This window comes from Pleurodeles waltl, chromosome 7 (assembly GCF_031143425.1).
Source record: "Pleurodeles waltl isolate 20211129_DDA chromosome 7, aPleWal1.hap1.20221129, whole genome shotgun sequence".
Taxonomy (NCBI): Eukaryota; Metazoa; Chordata; class Amphibia; order Caudata; family Salamandridae; genus Pleurodeles; species Pleurodeles waltl.
The window spans coordinates 125,352,258-125,367,029 of record NC_090446.1 but is presented as its reverse complement, the minus strand read 5'-3'; the positions used below and the strand labels follow the sequence as shown (position 1 = coordinate 125,367,029).

The window sequence follows — 14,772 nt, the reverse complement described above, 5'->3', positions numbered from 1 at the left end:
GTTAGTCCCAATGGTTTTGCACATTGTCTCCTGAAATATTAAAGGCCTTAATTTCCCTGCCAAATGTCAAAAATCGTGGAAATACTTAATAGACCCACGCTTTGATGTGGTAGTGCTGCAGGAAACCCACCTCAAATATAGTAAAGACCATAGGATGAAACACAAGTCTTACCCACTTATTTACAAGTCATCAGCAGGTACTAACATAATGGGGTGGCTTTGCTCTTTCACTCATCCGTGAAATTTCAAAGTACAGGCTCCAAGTCTGATAAGGATTTGAGAATTCTCATGGTTAAGGGCTTCATTAGAGACTGTAAATGTACCATAGCCACAGTTTATGTCCCGGGCTCGGGCCAAGCGGATTTCCTTCTCTCTTTTCTCTCCCTTCATGTAGGATCTGTTGAGGGGGATTTGATGGTGTTGGGCAATTTCAACCTCATTTTGGACCCCAGCCTCGACAGCACTTATCTCCTTTGAACACATACAGGTGCTTTTACAAAATGTACAAAACGAGAGCTAAGGAGGGTTGGCCTGCTAGACACCTGGAGAGCGCTCCAGCCGGCGACACAGAACCACATGTTATTCTCTCATTCCCACCGCACATATTCTAGACTCAACCACGTATTTGTTAGCCAAGCTTTACAACACGCCATCATAGTCACTACAATCCATCCCACCACCATCTCAGACCATGCCCCAGTCGAGAGCACTCTACTCACAAGCCCAGAAACTCTCCTTTAGCAGATGTTTTTTCCCAAACCATCTAACACGCGATCAACTCCTTAGATTTGAAATCCGTAAGTCCATTGGAGAATACTTTCAAAAGAACGACCCATGAGACACTAACCAATCTATGACCTGTGATGCCCTTAAGGCGGTACTAAGGGAAACATTCATCTCACTCATGACTACTCTTACTCATCAGAAAACCCGAGAGAGACTAGAATTAGAGAGGGAGCTCCTATGGATGAACAGGCATATAAAGACAACACCACTTTGACTCTTCAGTGGAAGGTGACAGATTTTAGGGAAAAACTTAACACTATATACACCAACAGGGTGGAATTCACCTTATTGCGTCTCAAGCGTACCACATTCATGAAAGGGGTAATAAAGTGAGTTCGTCAGCTTTGGGCGAGACAGTAAATGGAATATATCGGCTCTACTCAGGGAACGGATGGGGAACTGGTACAGACTAAAAAATGGAAAGGCTGGTGTATTCCGATCTTTTTTAAAAAAAAACTCTACACTTCTGACACTGATGATCCCACACAACTGCAGTATCTAATGGAGGGGACTGTGCCTAAAATCACATTTACACAGCACAAACTTCTAGAAGAATCTATTAGAAATGAAAAGGTCCAAATGGCAATAGAGTCCCTCAAACTGTACAAGACCCCGGGACCTGACTGGTTCACTGCTCAGTTGTACAATACTTTAAGCTCCGACCTCATGCCACATTTGACGACCCTGTTTAACTACATAGCTAAAGTACAAGCAGTGACCCCTTCGTTGTGAGAAGCCCTGATATCTTCTCATCCCTAAGTAAGGGGAAATACCCCAGCAAGTGTGAATCTTATCAACCAATTGCACTTTTTAACCTTGATGCAAAACTGTATACTCAAATACTAGATAATTGGTTGGAGGCTATCATGCCTGAACTGATCCACCTATTCAGTCGGGCTTCATTAAAGGACGGCAGACCCATGACAATCTAAGAAGGTAAGCCAGTTGGCTGAAAAAGCAACTACAATGCAGATACCCACTGTGCTACTGGCATAAGATGCAGAGAAAGCATTCAACCAAATGGATTGGAACTTCCTCTTTCATACCCTCCACCACTTTGGTTTTGGTGAAAAATGTATGGTGATGGTCCGGACCAATTGAGCACCCCCGCTCCTGAGTGCTAGTGAATGGGACCGTTTCTCACTACTTCCCACTAGAACAGGGTACCAGTCAGGGGTGTCCCCTTTCCCCCATGTAATGCGCCCTCTGCATTGGACCCCTAGCCGCTAGAATATGGCCCTCCCCCCTTATACAGGGTTTGCCTTTCAGATCAGATATCCATAAAATTTCCTTGTTTGCCAACATCATTCTCCTGAAGCTTAACTCCCCTCAAGAGTCAGGTTAAGCCTTGCGAGCAGAACTCCAAGCATTTTAGCCTGTTACTGACTTCAAGGTTAACTTCCATAAATCATATTTACTTAAACTTACTGTCACATGAGAGAAATGGGAGCAATAGCATCCTCCACTCCCTTCCAATTAGTCCAAAAGGAAATCACTTATCTGGGCATACAGATCATTCCCGGGGTGACCAACCTCTACAAGGCAAATTGTCCCTCACTCTCACGACAACTGAAACAAGCCTTTAAAAAAAGGGCCCTGCTGTATTTGACTTGGCTGGGTCATATCAACGCTATAAAAATGACAGTGTTGCCGAATATCTTATGCGTCTTCCAGGGTCTTCCTATTGATGTAGATCAAGACTTCTTTTTGACTCTTTGCTCCATGTTTACTGCCTTTATTTGGCAAAATCACAGAGCTCGACTACCACATAAACTACTGACCCTTCCTAAGGAGGCAGGGGGTTTAGCTCTCCTGAATCTTCCTCTCTACTACAAAGTGGCACAACTGCAAGCAATAGGCGTATGGTCCCTGGCAGAATCAGACAAACATTGGATACATATGGACAGGGCGGTGACAGGACGAATGATTTGGGAAGTCTGAGCGCCCGCCTAATGCCTACTTAAGCACACTGACTAGAACGACTCTAAAAGTCTGGGATGGGACAACCTGGTTACACAACCTGACGACCTTTCCCTCACCCTACACCGCCACATATTACAATAAGGCTTTTCCTCTGGCTTTGACCCCGGACCCTTTGAGATATGTCAAAAGAGGGGTTATCTGATCTCTTCCACGGGTGGGAAATTCTTACATTTGACAACTTGTGATTTTAACCTGACGGCCACAGAGTTTTACTGCAACCACCAACTAAAGCACTGGATGATGCATCTGTAGGTGCGGCAGGCAGCCACCAGGGATCTACTACCTATAGAAAAATGTGTGCGCCATTCAGAGGGGTCTGGGGTGGTATTTGTTCCCTTTATTTGCTCCTGGCCTCCTCTGCCAGAACTACCACTACATGACTCTCTGGGACAATAGCTAGGGACACCAGTTGCCCTGGATCAATGGAAGAAACTCAGGAGTGATATCCCCAGATTCTACAGATCAATGAACTTAAGGGATGCACACAATAAGGTGTTTTATGATTGGTACCTACACCCAGCAAACTTCATAAAATATTACCAGGGACATTGGATAGATATTGGAGAGTATGTGGGCTATTTGGAGATTTTCACCATATTTGATGAGTCTGCCCTGCGATACACTCTTATTGGTCGGAGATCCTAGCACAGATGAGAGAGATTTTGGGTTACCCTCTGCTCCACACTCCGGAGTGTGTCCTCCTGTGTTTGCGTGACACATCCCTTAAGCATCAAACAGAGTCAGACCGATGTATCTTAAGGCTGGGCTTGGAAGCAGCTAAGATGGCTCTGTCGGCCGCCTGGAGGAAACCTAAAGCACCCTCCCTTTCGCAGTGGCATACCCACCTCTGGCAAGGCCTCACTATAGAGCGAATGACTGACATTCTCACCTACTCTCGCAAAAGCTTCGACTATATTTGGGGCCCCTAGTGAGATATCTTTCCATAGGCCTCCCTCTTTCCATGCCTCACACGCACAAGAGCGCTCCATCTCTATCAGCTGTAGGCACCTAGGCCCTCTGAAGGGTCCCGGCCCTGAACCCTGCTATGGTTGCATAGCTCCTTAAGGCAAACTCACTTTCGTTTATCACAAAGAAACTTCCTTTATAACTGTCCCGCACATGCATGTAGTTATGTTGATCTGTTCCCATCATTTTGGGAGGTTAGGGGGTGTTATATTGGGCACTGAGGTGATTGACTAGGATATGCTAAATGACTACGATGTAACGGGTGCCCTGTCAAGTCATTTCCAGCGGACCTCTTGGTATGACACTGTTCTGAAAGTTGGCACCTATTTTGCAAATGTGGTCTTATATCCTGACGTCTTGTTATGTGCACATTCTGTGCCCGGAAAATCAATAAGTAAAGAAAGAGAAAAAAATTAAGGAAACCAGAAGTGGTGCAGCTTCAACATCATTCTACCAATGAATGTAAACTCCCACGTGCATAGCACAGGACAGGCCTCTCTACATAAGGTCCTCTCTCCCAATACTAGTATGGCAGCAATGCCACGTTGGAATTGTCCCGAGAAACTTTAAAAGATGAGATATGGAAAACATTACACACAGGCCAAATTGTGAACCAGACAAAAATGGATACAGATGATAAAAAATTCTGGTAAGGGTACAATACTAGACCAAATGCTCTTCCGCACCTTAAATGTAGGTTTTACCAACAGACTGACCACGAACAGAAGCCCCCCATACAGACCTGATAGTGGAGCAGTTGGTGGTCCTCTAAAAACATCACTGGACTTGGGAGGAAAAGACTATTATCTGTCTGGGCTGGATGCTAATACAAATGTGACAGTCATGTCTTTTGTTTAACGTGGATGCTACCCAGTAAAATGAAAAACACGTTGGTATCATTGAGCTTTTCATGTGTAAGACTCGGTGGGGCTCTGTTTCCTTTCAGCTGCAATTGTATTATGTTTATAAACAAAAGCAATATCTCCACCACAGGTATTTTCACTAAACAAACAATACCTTTCCAAAAGAACAGAAACCTGGCTTGTGTTAAAATAAGGCATCTTTATTCCTGTTCACGCTTCGTCCTATCCCCTGTCCTTCTTGTGAGCCTCATGATGTGGGCAATGAGATATGCAGCTATTGGTCACTAGCTCCACCAATGCATTTACAGAATCACATCACAGCTGTGGCATAGGACATGTATATAATGAGCGCAAATGTCCACTATATCACGTGTTCTATCACGTGGCAGTAATATTGAATCTGCTACCTCTACCTAACCACTACAATGCATGAAAAGTAGATGTGGAGTTAAGGATAGTAAACGCGTTATCCACACGACCATGTAGGATGCGATATTCTTATAGACTGGTATGAGGGACTTTGACGTTCTGTTTATACAGCCAAGTTGGGGACTTACTGGAGAGGACTGGCTCATATCTAGAAGCATTCTAAAAGCCAGAAAAGGGCTCAGACCAAGGACAAGTATAGTTTCTTGCCCTCTATGACCTTGTGAAAGGTTATAATGTGAACAGATGTTAGTAGTGAAAATGCAGAATAGGTTAAAGTGCTGGGCAGCAAGGGCACATGAATTCAGAAGGCCTATAACTCATATAGGGCAGTAGAAAAGGCAAGGAAACCAGGGAGACAAATAAGGAACTCCAAGTGCATTCCATGGCAGGGGAGAGAGGTTGGTACATGGGTCTAGGGGCATCCTTAAGTGTCTCTTTGAATCCCTGTTTCTTGTTGATCTCATAGTTAGGAATTCAGGGAGAGCTAGTTTTGAATTTTCCATAGATTTCAGTGAGCTGTTGTGTGAATTGTAAACATTACTACCACATAATCATATCCACTGCCTAAAGTGTATATACACAGGTAAATGTATTAGTTTTATTGAGATCAGAGTAAATCTGATCATCTAAGTGACGTCGTATGTGGCCACTGCGCTGAGACCGTGGGTTGAGCATCAGAGTTATGGAAACCTCTGTCCAGTCAGGTCCATTCAGGATGAATTCTCTGTGGTATTGCAGTGTGCGGTATTCTTATTTACACTGTTAGCTATTGACAAGATAGTCCTGCTTACTTCATTTCCAGGCAGCGTATCCTGAACTTCACCAGAAGCCACGGTACTGATGACTCCCCTGCCCAGCCTGACCAGGACAACTTCCTTTCCCCTGAGCATTGCTGCACTAAGCACCCTGGTAGGACTGGTGCTTGTGTCTGCCCTCTGTATAATCTGTAAGAGGTAAGACTTCGTGAGATGTCCAGAGGGTGCAAGGGATGTCGGGCATGTGGGGAAAAATAGAGCGCACCAGGACTCGGAACAGAGGTAAATGAGTAATGAGCCTTAAGTTTCGCAGTGCTCTGCATCCTTGCAATGGAACACATTAGCATAGACCTGAAAGACCAGTGTCTGTCAACTTGGTGAAACAAGCCTAATGACCAACACTGCTGCAGGAAGGCTTGTTGGGGGGGGGGGGCAGTGGTGGTGTATATGCTTGTGTGTGCTTGTAAATACACTACTGGTATAGGAAGAATGGTGTACAGCAAATTCACAAGAACTGGTGGTGTGTGAAGAATTGTTGTCAGAAAGATGATGTGACACTGCTATAAAGAGGCACACTAGGTGTAAAACTGCTAGTGTGTCCATGTCCCAAGCAAGAGACATGAAGCACAGCAAGGCGGGCACAGACTCGTTATTTCAAGTAAAGCTGGAAATCAGCCATCATTTCACATGCAGGCGAGAGGCAAAACCCAACAGTGGATTCAAACACAAGCATCTCAACAGAGCATTCCATGGAATCCTGGTGTTTCAGGTTTCAACTTGAAGGGCACAAATCGTGTTGTAGTAAGAGTAGTAACAATAACAATCATACGGTCGGATACAGACTTGTAACTTTACACATTATAAACAGCATAAACTGAAAAAACTACAACACCGTTAAAAAAAGCCTGTTTACACATTCAATATAACAGATATATTATAGGAATGATCAAGCACGCAAGCACAGCCCAGATAGTAGCTAAACCTAACGCTTCAAGCACGCAAGCACAGCCCAGATAGTACCTAAACCTAACGCATCAAGCACGCAAGAACAGACCAGACAGTCCCTAAATCTATGGTGTACTCTTTGAAGGGAGCAACTACTATGAACAGAGGGAGGACTCAACACTAACTTCACTAGCCTGTGGTTGTACTCAGCTTTGGATACTGCATTCCACCAATGGGGTCCCTTCACTCTGGCAACATTAGTACAAAATCTGCCTATCACAAAAGCGCCACCAAACGTATTCTCTCATTCCTTGACATGACCCAGTTTCCTTTATGTGCACAATGACTCAACCTGAAAAGAAACCACTCTCACAACTTCCTTCTGATCAGACATCTACTTTTGCTTGGCATGGACTGCTTGTTCGTTGGTCCTCACCATTCTATCCAAATCCTGAGGAGAAACTCCTTCCTTAAATCAACTGGACATCGAAAACAGAAAGAGCTAGGAAGGAGGTCTCCTGCCATGCAGACATTCTAAAAGTGGTACTTTGGTAACAGAAAGGGCTTTGGTTTGGTACAACCACAGCAATGATGTCACAGCACTCATCACACTCTAATCATTTTCCAAAACCCATTGGATACCCTCATCTAACACCCTGTTCATGCGCTCGACCTTCCATTTGCAGATGATATAGGGAACTCTTCACGTCTTTCACACCACCCTGATTCCAAGAATACAGCCATGTACGCACTCACAAGATACACATCGTTATCTAACACCAGTTACTCGTTGAAGCCTTCTGTTATGCGGACATCTTTCAGGAACTCCACAACTCCTTTAACATTCAGTGCAGAGCCAAATCTCACCTCAGATCACTTATTGTAGTAGTCTACCATGTCTATGGCAAAATGAAACTGCGCTGACAAACAGTTGAGTGGCCCCACTAAATCCACTCCTACCTTCAACAGTGGTTTAGAAGTTAATTCAAGAGGTTGGAAAATGGGTGAACCAAATTTGACTCCCCTTCACAACTCACACTGTTTTTGACAATTTTCTCAAAATCCTCTTCCATATTCAGGCATCAAAAATCCAGGCAGATCTTTCTCTCAGTTGTAATACATCCCAGATGAGCTTCATGTGCGTTATTGACAACTGTGAACCTCAGTTTTTCCAAGTGGGATAAACCAGTGCACAACAACAGCCGAGATTTCCACTGACAGCCCATCAAAGATTTTAACAAAAGGCTGCAGACTATGGTGCACCTTCTACTCTTTAGGTCACCCATCTTTGACAAATAATACAACCAGCTTCAACACTTCATCCTAATGCACAGCTTCTAGCAAGAAATGCTGGCAAAACCTGGCATATAGCTTCTCATGTTTCCTCATTTCCACCAGCATGCCAGAAGTTATTTTTCAATTACAGAATAGTGCAACTCAGTGTATCTCAGCACACATGTCTCAAGCCCCACTATGAATTCCTCACCCTCTCCTCTCCTGAGTAAGCACTGCTCCCAATCCAAAACTAGCATCAACCATGGAACAACGAGACAATTAAGCATTATATGGTATAAGTGCTTTGAATCAACTGAGTCTTGATCAAATCAAACATTTCTTGACACTCATGATTCCAAAGAAATGCCACTTTTTTAGCATATCATTCAAAAATTCCATGTGTGAGGCATAATCAAAAGAGATTTCAATCAAAACTTGTCAGAGGAGCGTCAACAACTGCATTGGCTTCGTATCCGAGTCACAGCACCAAAAAACAAAAAAACAAAAAAACAATTCCATTGGCTAAGTCAAGTCACAGCTCAATCCCATCTTTCGAGACTGTGTGTCCTAAATATTATACTGTGTCTTTCAAAAATTCACATTTATTTCTCTTTACAACAACACTACGTTCCTGGCGGACATTCATAACGTTATCTAAAATCACATCATGTTCTGTCTGCTCAGAGCGAAGATGAGCATATCACCTTGAAATACATAAACTTCCTTGATATCTCTGAATATGAGGAGCATTTGGCAGTACTAAAAAGTATCAAAAGTGGAAAAGAACACAGCTAAATTTCTCCATTCTGGTTCAAGTTCTACCTGAGGGTATGCACATGCTAGATCAAGCTTAGGAAAATCACTCCATCCTGCCTTACAGAGCCAACATGCCACCGATCTTAGGAAAAGGGTGAGAATCCACATATTTGTTTAAAATGCAGATAGTGACACAGAGCCTCAATTCTTCATTGTACTTATGTTCCACAACTAACGGCGAAATCTGCAGAGACTCAACTGGGCTCAGTTATACCTCTTTTACAAAAAGTGGCCAATTCTTTCTCTAGATCACTACCAATGCTGAGAGGAACAGCAGCCACTTAACTTTGATTTTGTGCTTAAAGCATATGAGTCTGCCAACCTCCACCAAAAAACTCTGAGATACTTATTCATTACTTCCTCTACAAATGTTTTGCCTCTGATGACCTTGACTTGTTCCTTGGCATCTGTTTTCAAAATCATGTCAAAAAACAGTGGTGGATCCAAGCCGCAATGCTAAGTTCTTTAATACTAATGTACATTTTACCTTGAGTTTTTCTTCCTTGGTATTCTAAATGTCCTCAAAGAAACACAACAGATCAATCTTATGAAAATGATGCTTTATCAGGAGGAAACAATGGCTTGTTTTCCCACGTATTTTAGAACATTTCATGGACGGTCATAATTAGATGCAGTACAGTGATGTGCATAGGGTATGGGAGAGTGCATTATGGTGGAATGCATACAAAAAAAACAGGTGTTATTCTGAGATGGGAAGATCTTGTTTCATACATGCAAGCATGTCCATCACCGAGCACGCCATCAAATCAGTACCTTGAATCAGCAGTTAGTGCATCACTATTGAAATGCACACAAAATATTCTGTAATTTTAAAAGCCAAGGCCATAGGTCTGTGCATCACTATGACACACTTGTTCAGTGCATCTTTGATTTCGCTGCATTTCATGTGTCAGACCAACTGTGCTTACTCCATTGACAAGCAACAGGCAGTTTCCCAATGATCTCTTGCTTCCGGTGAGGCATGAGAAGCAAAATGTCTCCTGTGTCAGCATATAGTTGGGGTGGGTCAGGCATGTCCACAGATGACGCTGCTGAGATTGCGAGGGCTGAAACACAGTGTGCATTCCACTGTGGCACTTCAGGGAATAAAGGATGTAGAAGGAAAAACACAATCATGCATTGGTAATGCCAATAGGTCTGGCTTCAAAGAAATGTTGTATGGTAATGTGAAGCATTACAAGTAAACAGCACGGAAATGGATATTTATTTGTGTGGAAGCAAAAAACTGTAAAATATTATTGGTGAAGATCAAAGGTCAGTTGCACTGTCAAGCTAGACCTAAAAATCCAAGTAGGTTAATGACTGCCCTCCTCCCATCTGAAAACAAAATATATGAATGAGGCCAAATTTGTAAGGCACAGGCTACTCTAGCATAGTGTCCCAGGGTTGCTTCACCTCATTCCGTATACCACTCACAATAAGACTAATGAGAAGTGTGTTTTCAATTCGTTCCTGAAGATGGCCTCATCCTGGCTCAAACAAAGGGAAGTCAGAAGTTTTTTCCAAGAACTGCCTGCCGAAACCGTGAAGGAACACCCTCCAGATCGGGCCAAGGGAAGCTTTTGAATCTTTACAAGCAAAGCCATGGTAGAACGAAGCAATTTCAGAAGATTATAGTGAAGAATTCTCTTAATCAAGTGTCTAGGACCACACATGTAAAACTCATGATGGACAATAATTAAAGCTTTGAACAAAATTTTGTTCTTGATGGGTAGCTAATGCAATTTCCTCAACCGAGATAAAACCAAATCTCTACCGGACAGGCTAAAGCTGCTGTGTTTTGAATTATCTGCAGTTCTCTGATCTTATAATTGGGCCCTCCAATGTGGAATGCATTACAGTATTCTAACCTAACCTAGATGTCACTAAAGCATGGCCTAATGTTCTACAGGCACAAACTGGTAGGAGGTCCAAAGATTTCCTTATAGATCGCAGTAGACCGAAACAGATGCCGGCTACTGACCCAATCTGGGATCCCATCGGAAGCTTATCATCAATTTTTACTCCCAGATGCTTTCTGCCTTTGGGTGGTGAGGGAGGGAAGTAGAGGGTGGTGGAATGTCCCCCGGCCAGATGCTACTGGCCTTCCCAAACAAGAGAATTCCATTTTGTCAGCACTGCACTTATGCATCCAAGTGAGAACCTCTTTCAGGCAAGCAGCAAATGAAAAAGTTTGGTGGGAAGCAGAATGATTAAAGGTGAGAAGTAGTTATGTGCTATCTGCATAAGATAGAGCTACCACAACATGAGATCAATCGAGGTAGCTAACAGGGCCATGTAAATGTTGAACAGGGTAGGACTCAATGACGAGCCCTATGGCACTCAAGACTAAAGCCTCTTCTAAGATGAAGAATAAGGGGCAAGCCAGATCTCTTGTGCTCTGCTTTCAAGAAAGAATTTAACCCATTGCCAAGCTGAAACACCTATGCCTATTTCTGCCAACCTTTGCGGAAGCATTGGATGTACCAAGGTGCCAAAGACAGCAGACAGGTCCATTAAATGAGAGCAGCACTTTTCCCCTCATCAAGGACACATTTAATGGTCTCCGTAGCTTCCAAGATGGCTGATTTGGTACTATGTTGTGGCCAAAAACCTGACTGGATACTATGAAGAAGCATGTTGGCCTCCAGGTAGTTGGTCAACTGATAATTTTCTATTATATTTTAGAAGCTGCAGGTAACACTGAAATCAACTGGTAGTTAGACAAGACATCTGGGTCTGCAAGAGGTTTTTTTAGGAGAAGAGTCACCTTAGTCCCTTACCAGCAAGTTGGAACAGATGCTGTAGCCAAGGGGTGGTTAAAAATCTCCATTAAACCAGGAGAAATAGAGGTGGCAAAAAGTCTAAAAAGGGATAGGGGAACCAGGTCAATGGCGAAGCCAGAGCAACAGCGTAATTGAGCTGATTTTGTTTCAGACAGATAGTTATTTCATGAACAGGGCACAGTCTGCCTCAGGCTGGATCGGCGGTGTCCCCAATTCGCTCCCATGTAATTATGTAAGGCACTTTAATAGCATTGCTGTGTTATCTGTGTGCCTCTGAACATTCAAGCTCAGGCAGCTGGATAAATGAATAAAATGATCACTGCTGTGTGGAGGGCAAGCACTTTTTTTGAGGAAGCACACAAACTCTGCCTAATCAAAACGTACTGCTGGTTCCCAACATGTAGGCGTAGCCAAAGTCCTTTTCCTAATGAAACACACATAATTGTCTGGGACCAGTTGCACTGTCAAGCCAGACCATAAAACGTACATCTCTAATGGAAGAGGTCTGGGGACCTGAGCAGAGACCAGCTGACAGAGAGGCACTCAGTGGTGCTTAAGAGTTCACCGTGTGCAGTCCAGTGATCACACAGCACTGGGAGGTATGGAAGCAGTGTCCCAAGTACTCAATGCATGGATTTGGCAAGTACTTTGGTGGCCCACAGAATTTGTTGTCACAAGGAAAATGTTGTGCTCAAGCAGACATGAAGAACAGCAGGTCTGAAGCGGATACTTTATTTCAAATGAAGAAGGAAACAAAGTACCACAATTTATGCAGGAGAGGTAAGTCCCAACTGCTGCCAAACAGTGGATTTGAACACAAGCATTCTAACAGAAACATTCCATGGAGCCCTAGTTTTCCAGGCTCCAACTTAAGGGGCACAAGCACTTTCATAGTTAAAGTATTAACAATAACAAAGCTAAGGTTTGGTTTAGGCTTGCAACTTTGCACATAATAAACAGCATACACTTGCAAGACTGCTATCAAGATGGAGGCTATGTGTCAAACTGGTTGTGAAAGGAAAGGGTTGCAAACTCCCACACAGCTATTTAGAAGGGGGGGGGGGGTGAGGGCAATGGTATTGAAAGGTTTGAAGATTTATAACACTGTTGTAGGAAGGCATGGGTTGTTCCACAACTGAAGGAAAGCTTGATTTGTTTTGTGCTTGTAAAATCTTTATAGGAAACATATTAAGTGTCTGAACCCAGTGGGAAGACTGGAGGAGTGATCCTGCTTTAGAAAGGCTCAAAGTGTGTGGGTGTATAAGTGTCAGTGCAGATGCATGTTTGTTGTGTGTGGTACCGGGGTAGGAAAACTTGGTCTGTGTATGTATGACATTGCTTTAGAAGGCTTTGGTGTGTGTGTGAGTGGCCTGTGTATGAAGGTATGGTGTGTGCTGCTGCTAAAGGAAGGCTTGGTGTGTACATCTCTGCTGTATGAAGGCTTAATGTGTGCGTGGTACCACTCTGTCAAGGCTAATAGTGGGTGCAGAGAACACTGCTGTAGAAGTGGTTGGTGTGTGACACTGCTTGACAAAGTCTTAGTGGATGTATAAGCATCTCTACTGAGCTTCACAGTAACTTTCTGCTTATCTCTTATTCAGGAAAAGAAGAAAAAAGAAGACATTATGCTCAGATGGAGTGATGATGGTTGATGTGGTGAGTCAGGTTACTATTTTTAGAGATCTTCTAAATGACTTTATTTTTAGTGTTCTGATAACCTTAAGTAACAATGTGTAGAGGGGAACGTTCCTCCTGCAGTGAGCATGTGATATCTTGCTCCTCGACCTACTGACTGACTAGGTATGTTTTTCATGCAGTTGACTCGTGTCACAAGTCCACTGACACATGCTGCACATGACTGGGATGTTTTTCTCCAGGATAGTGCTAGACGCTGTTGGGCGACAGGAATCAATTCAAGGCAGTACTTTTATCATGGGTGACTAATAGCCCCATGACCAGGCCATGACACATCTAGTGGTTGGTGGCAGCTGATTAAATCATGCAGCCTTCTTACTTGTACTGCAGTAAGTACACTGCCCACCTGCTCTCCCTGTGTAAATCCATCTACTAGGCCCCTTCATTCTCCCGGATCACTTGTGCTTGGGTACATGAGAGGTGGGGCATCAATGACCTGGTCCCTCCCTAAATGTATGTTGCTCCTGTGGTTGTGAAGTGCTCCATAGGGTTTAGTGGTAGTCACACTAAACTAAATTGTCTTGGAAGAGCTCTGTACATGTTTAGATAAAGGCTAAAACAAGAGGGAGGAAACATTGGCTGCATCCCCTGAAGGGATAGGATAGCCCAGTTCAAAAGAGGAAGGCACACATTGTCTGGCTTGTAGGGAACCTCTCATTCTTCAGACCAGAGTCGGAGTCCAGTGGTCCACTGAGAGCTAGACTGCTTCTGTGAGATGTTTGTGAGACGTCTGTGAGACTTTTTGTGGGACAAAAACTGCAAAGACTGAAGACCTTTGATTGCCGCTTAGCCTGAGCAATAATTGTTGGCATAGCAGTGCTGAGCTGAGCTTGAAGGTCTGTGTGCCTCCACATCCCACTATTGCATCAACATGTGCCTGCTGGGAGTGGTGCTGACTGAGTGTGAGGGCCTGTGGGCATTGCTTCTTCATTGTTTCACTCTTAATCCCCATACTGGCAGCGTTAAACTGAGCAAGAGGGCTCTTGTGCTTTGGCAGCCTGCTGCTACATTGTGTTCCCACTACAAGCAGCACTGACATCAGCAGCCCGTGCACGCCTATACTGCTGATGCATGTGTGTTCCCCTGGCTGTGCTAAGTTCGAGGTCCTGGGTGCCTTTGTCACCAGTCCTGCATCATCAGTACTCCAGGTGAGCGACACTGTCTGGCGTGTCAAGCCTATATGTCCCTTTGACCATACCCCACCTGCACCTTTCCTGCTCACAAAGAACTGCAACCACAACTTCAACATACAGGAGAGAAACCAGTGCACATCTCAGGAAATGGCACCGGGGAGTGCAGTGCCCATCCAGACGCGGTCTTCTGCAGAATGGTGGTGTGCCACCCTCCCATGAACTGAGTAAGATAATGAACTGGTAGTCTGTGCCCTGCAAAACTACATGCTGTACTTTGACTGCAAATGGAAGCTTAGAGCTGAAACTGTACCCTTGCTATGACTGCACATAGGACTCGTTA

At 43.9% G+C, this 14,772-nt stretch overlaps 1 protein-coding gene across 1 annotated transcript in view; it reads left to right on the top strand.

Moving 5' to 3' along the window:
* Positions 1–14,772, top strand: part of LIME1 (Lck interacting transmembrane adaptor 1) — a 72,289-nt gene that overhangs the window by 35,212 nt on the left and 22,305 nt on the right. Inside the window, exons 2-3 of the mRNA XM_069243269.1 lie at positions 5,830–5,980; positions 13,206–13,260. Of these exons, the coding sequence (XP_069099370.1) occupies positions 5,868–5,980; positions 13,206–13,260 (168 nt within the window). The 5' untranslated portion in view covers positions 5,830–5,867. The remainder of the gene's footprint in view (positions 1–5,829; positions 5,981–13,205; positions 13,261–14,772) is intronic.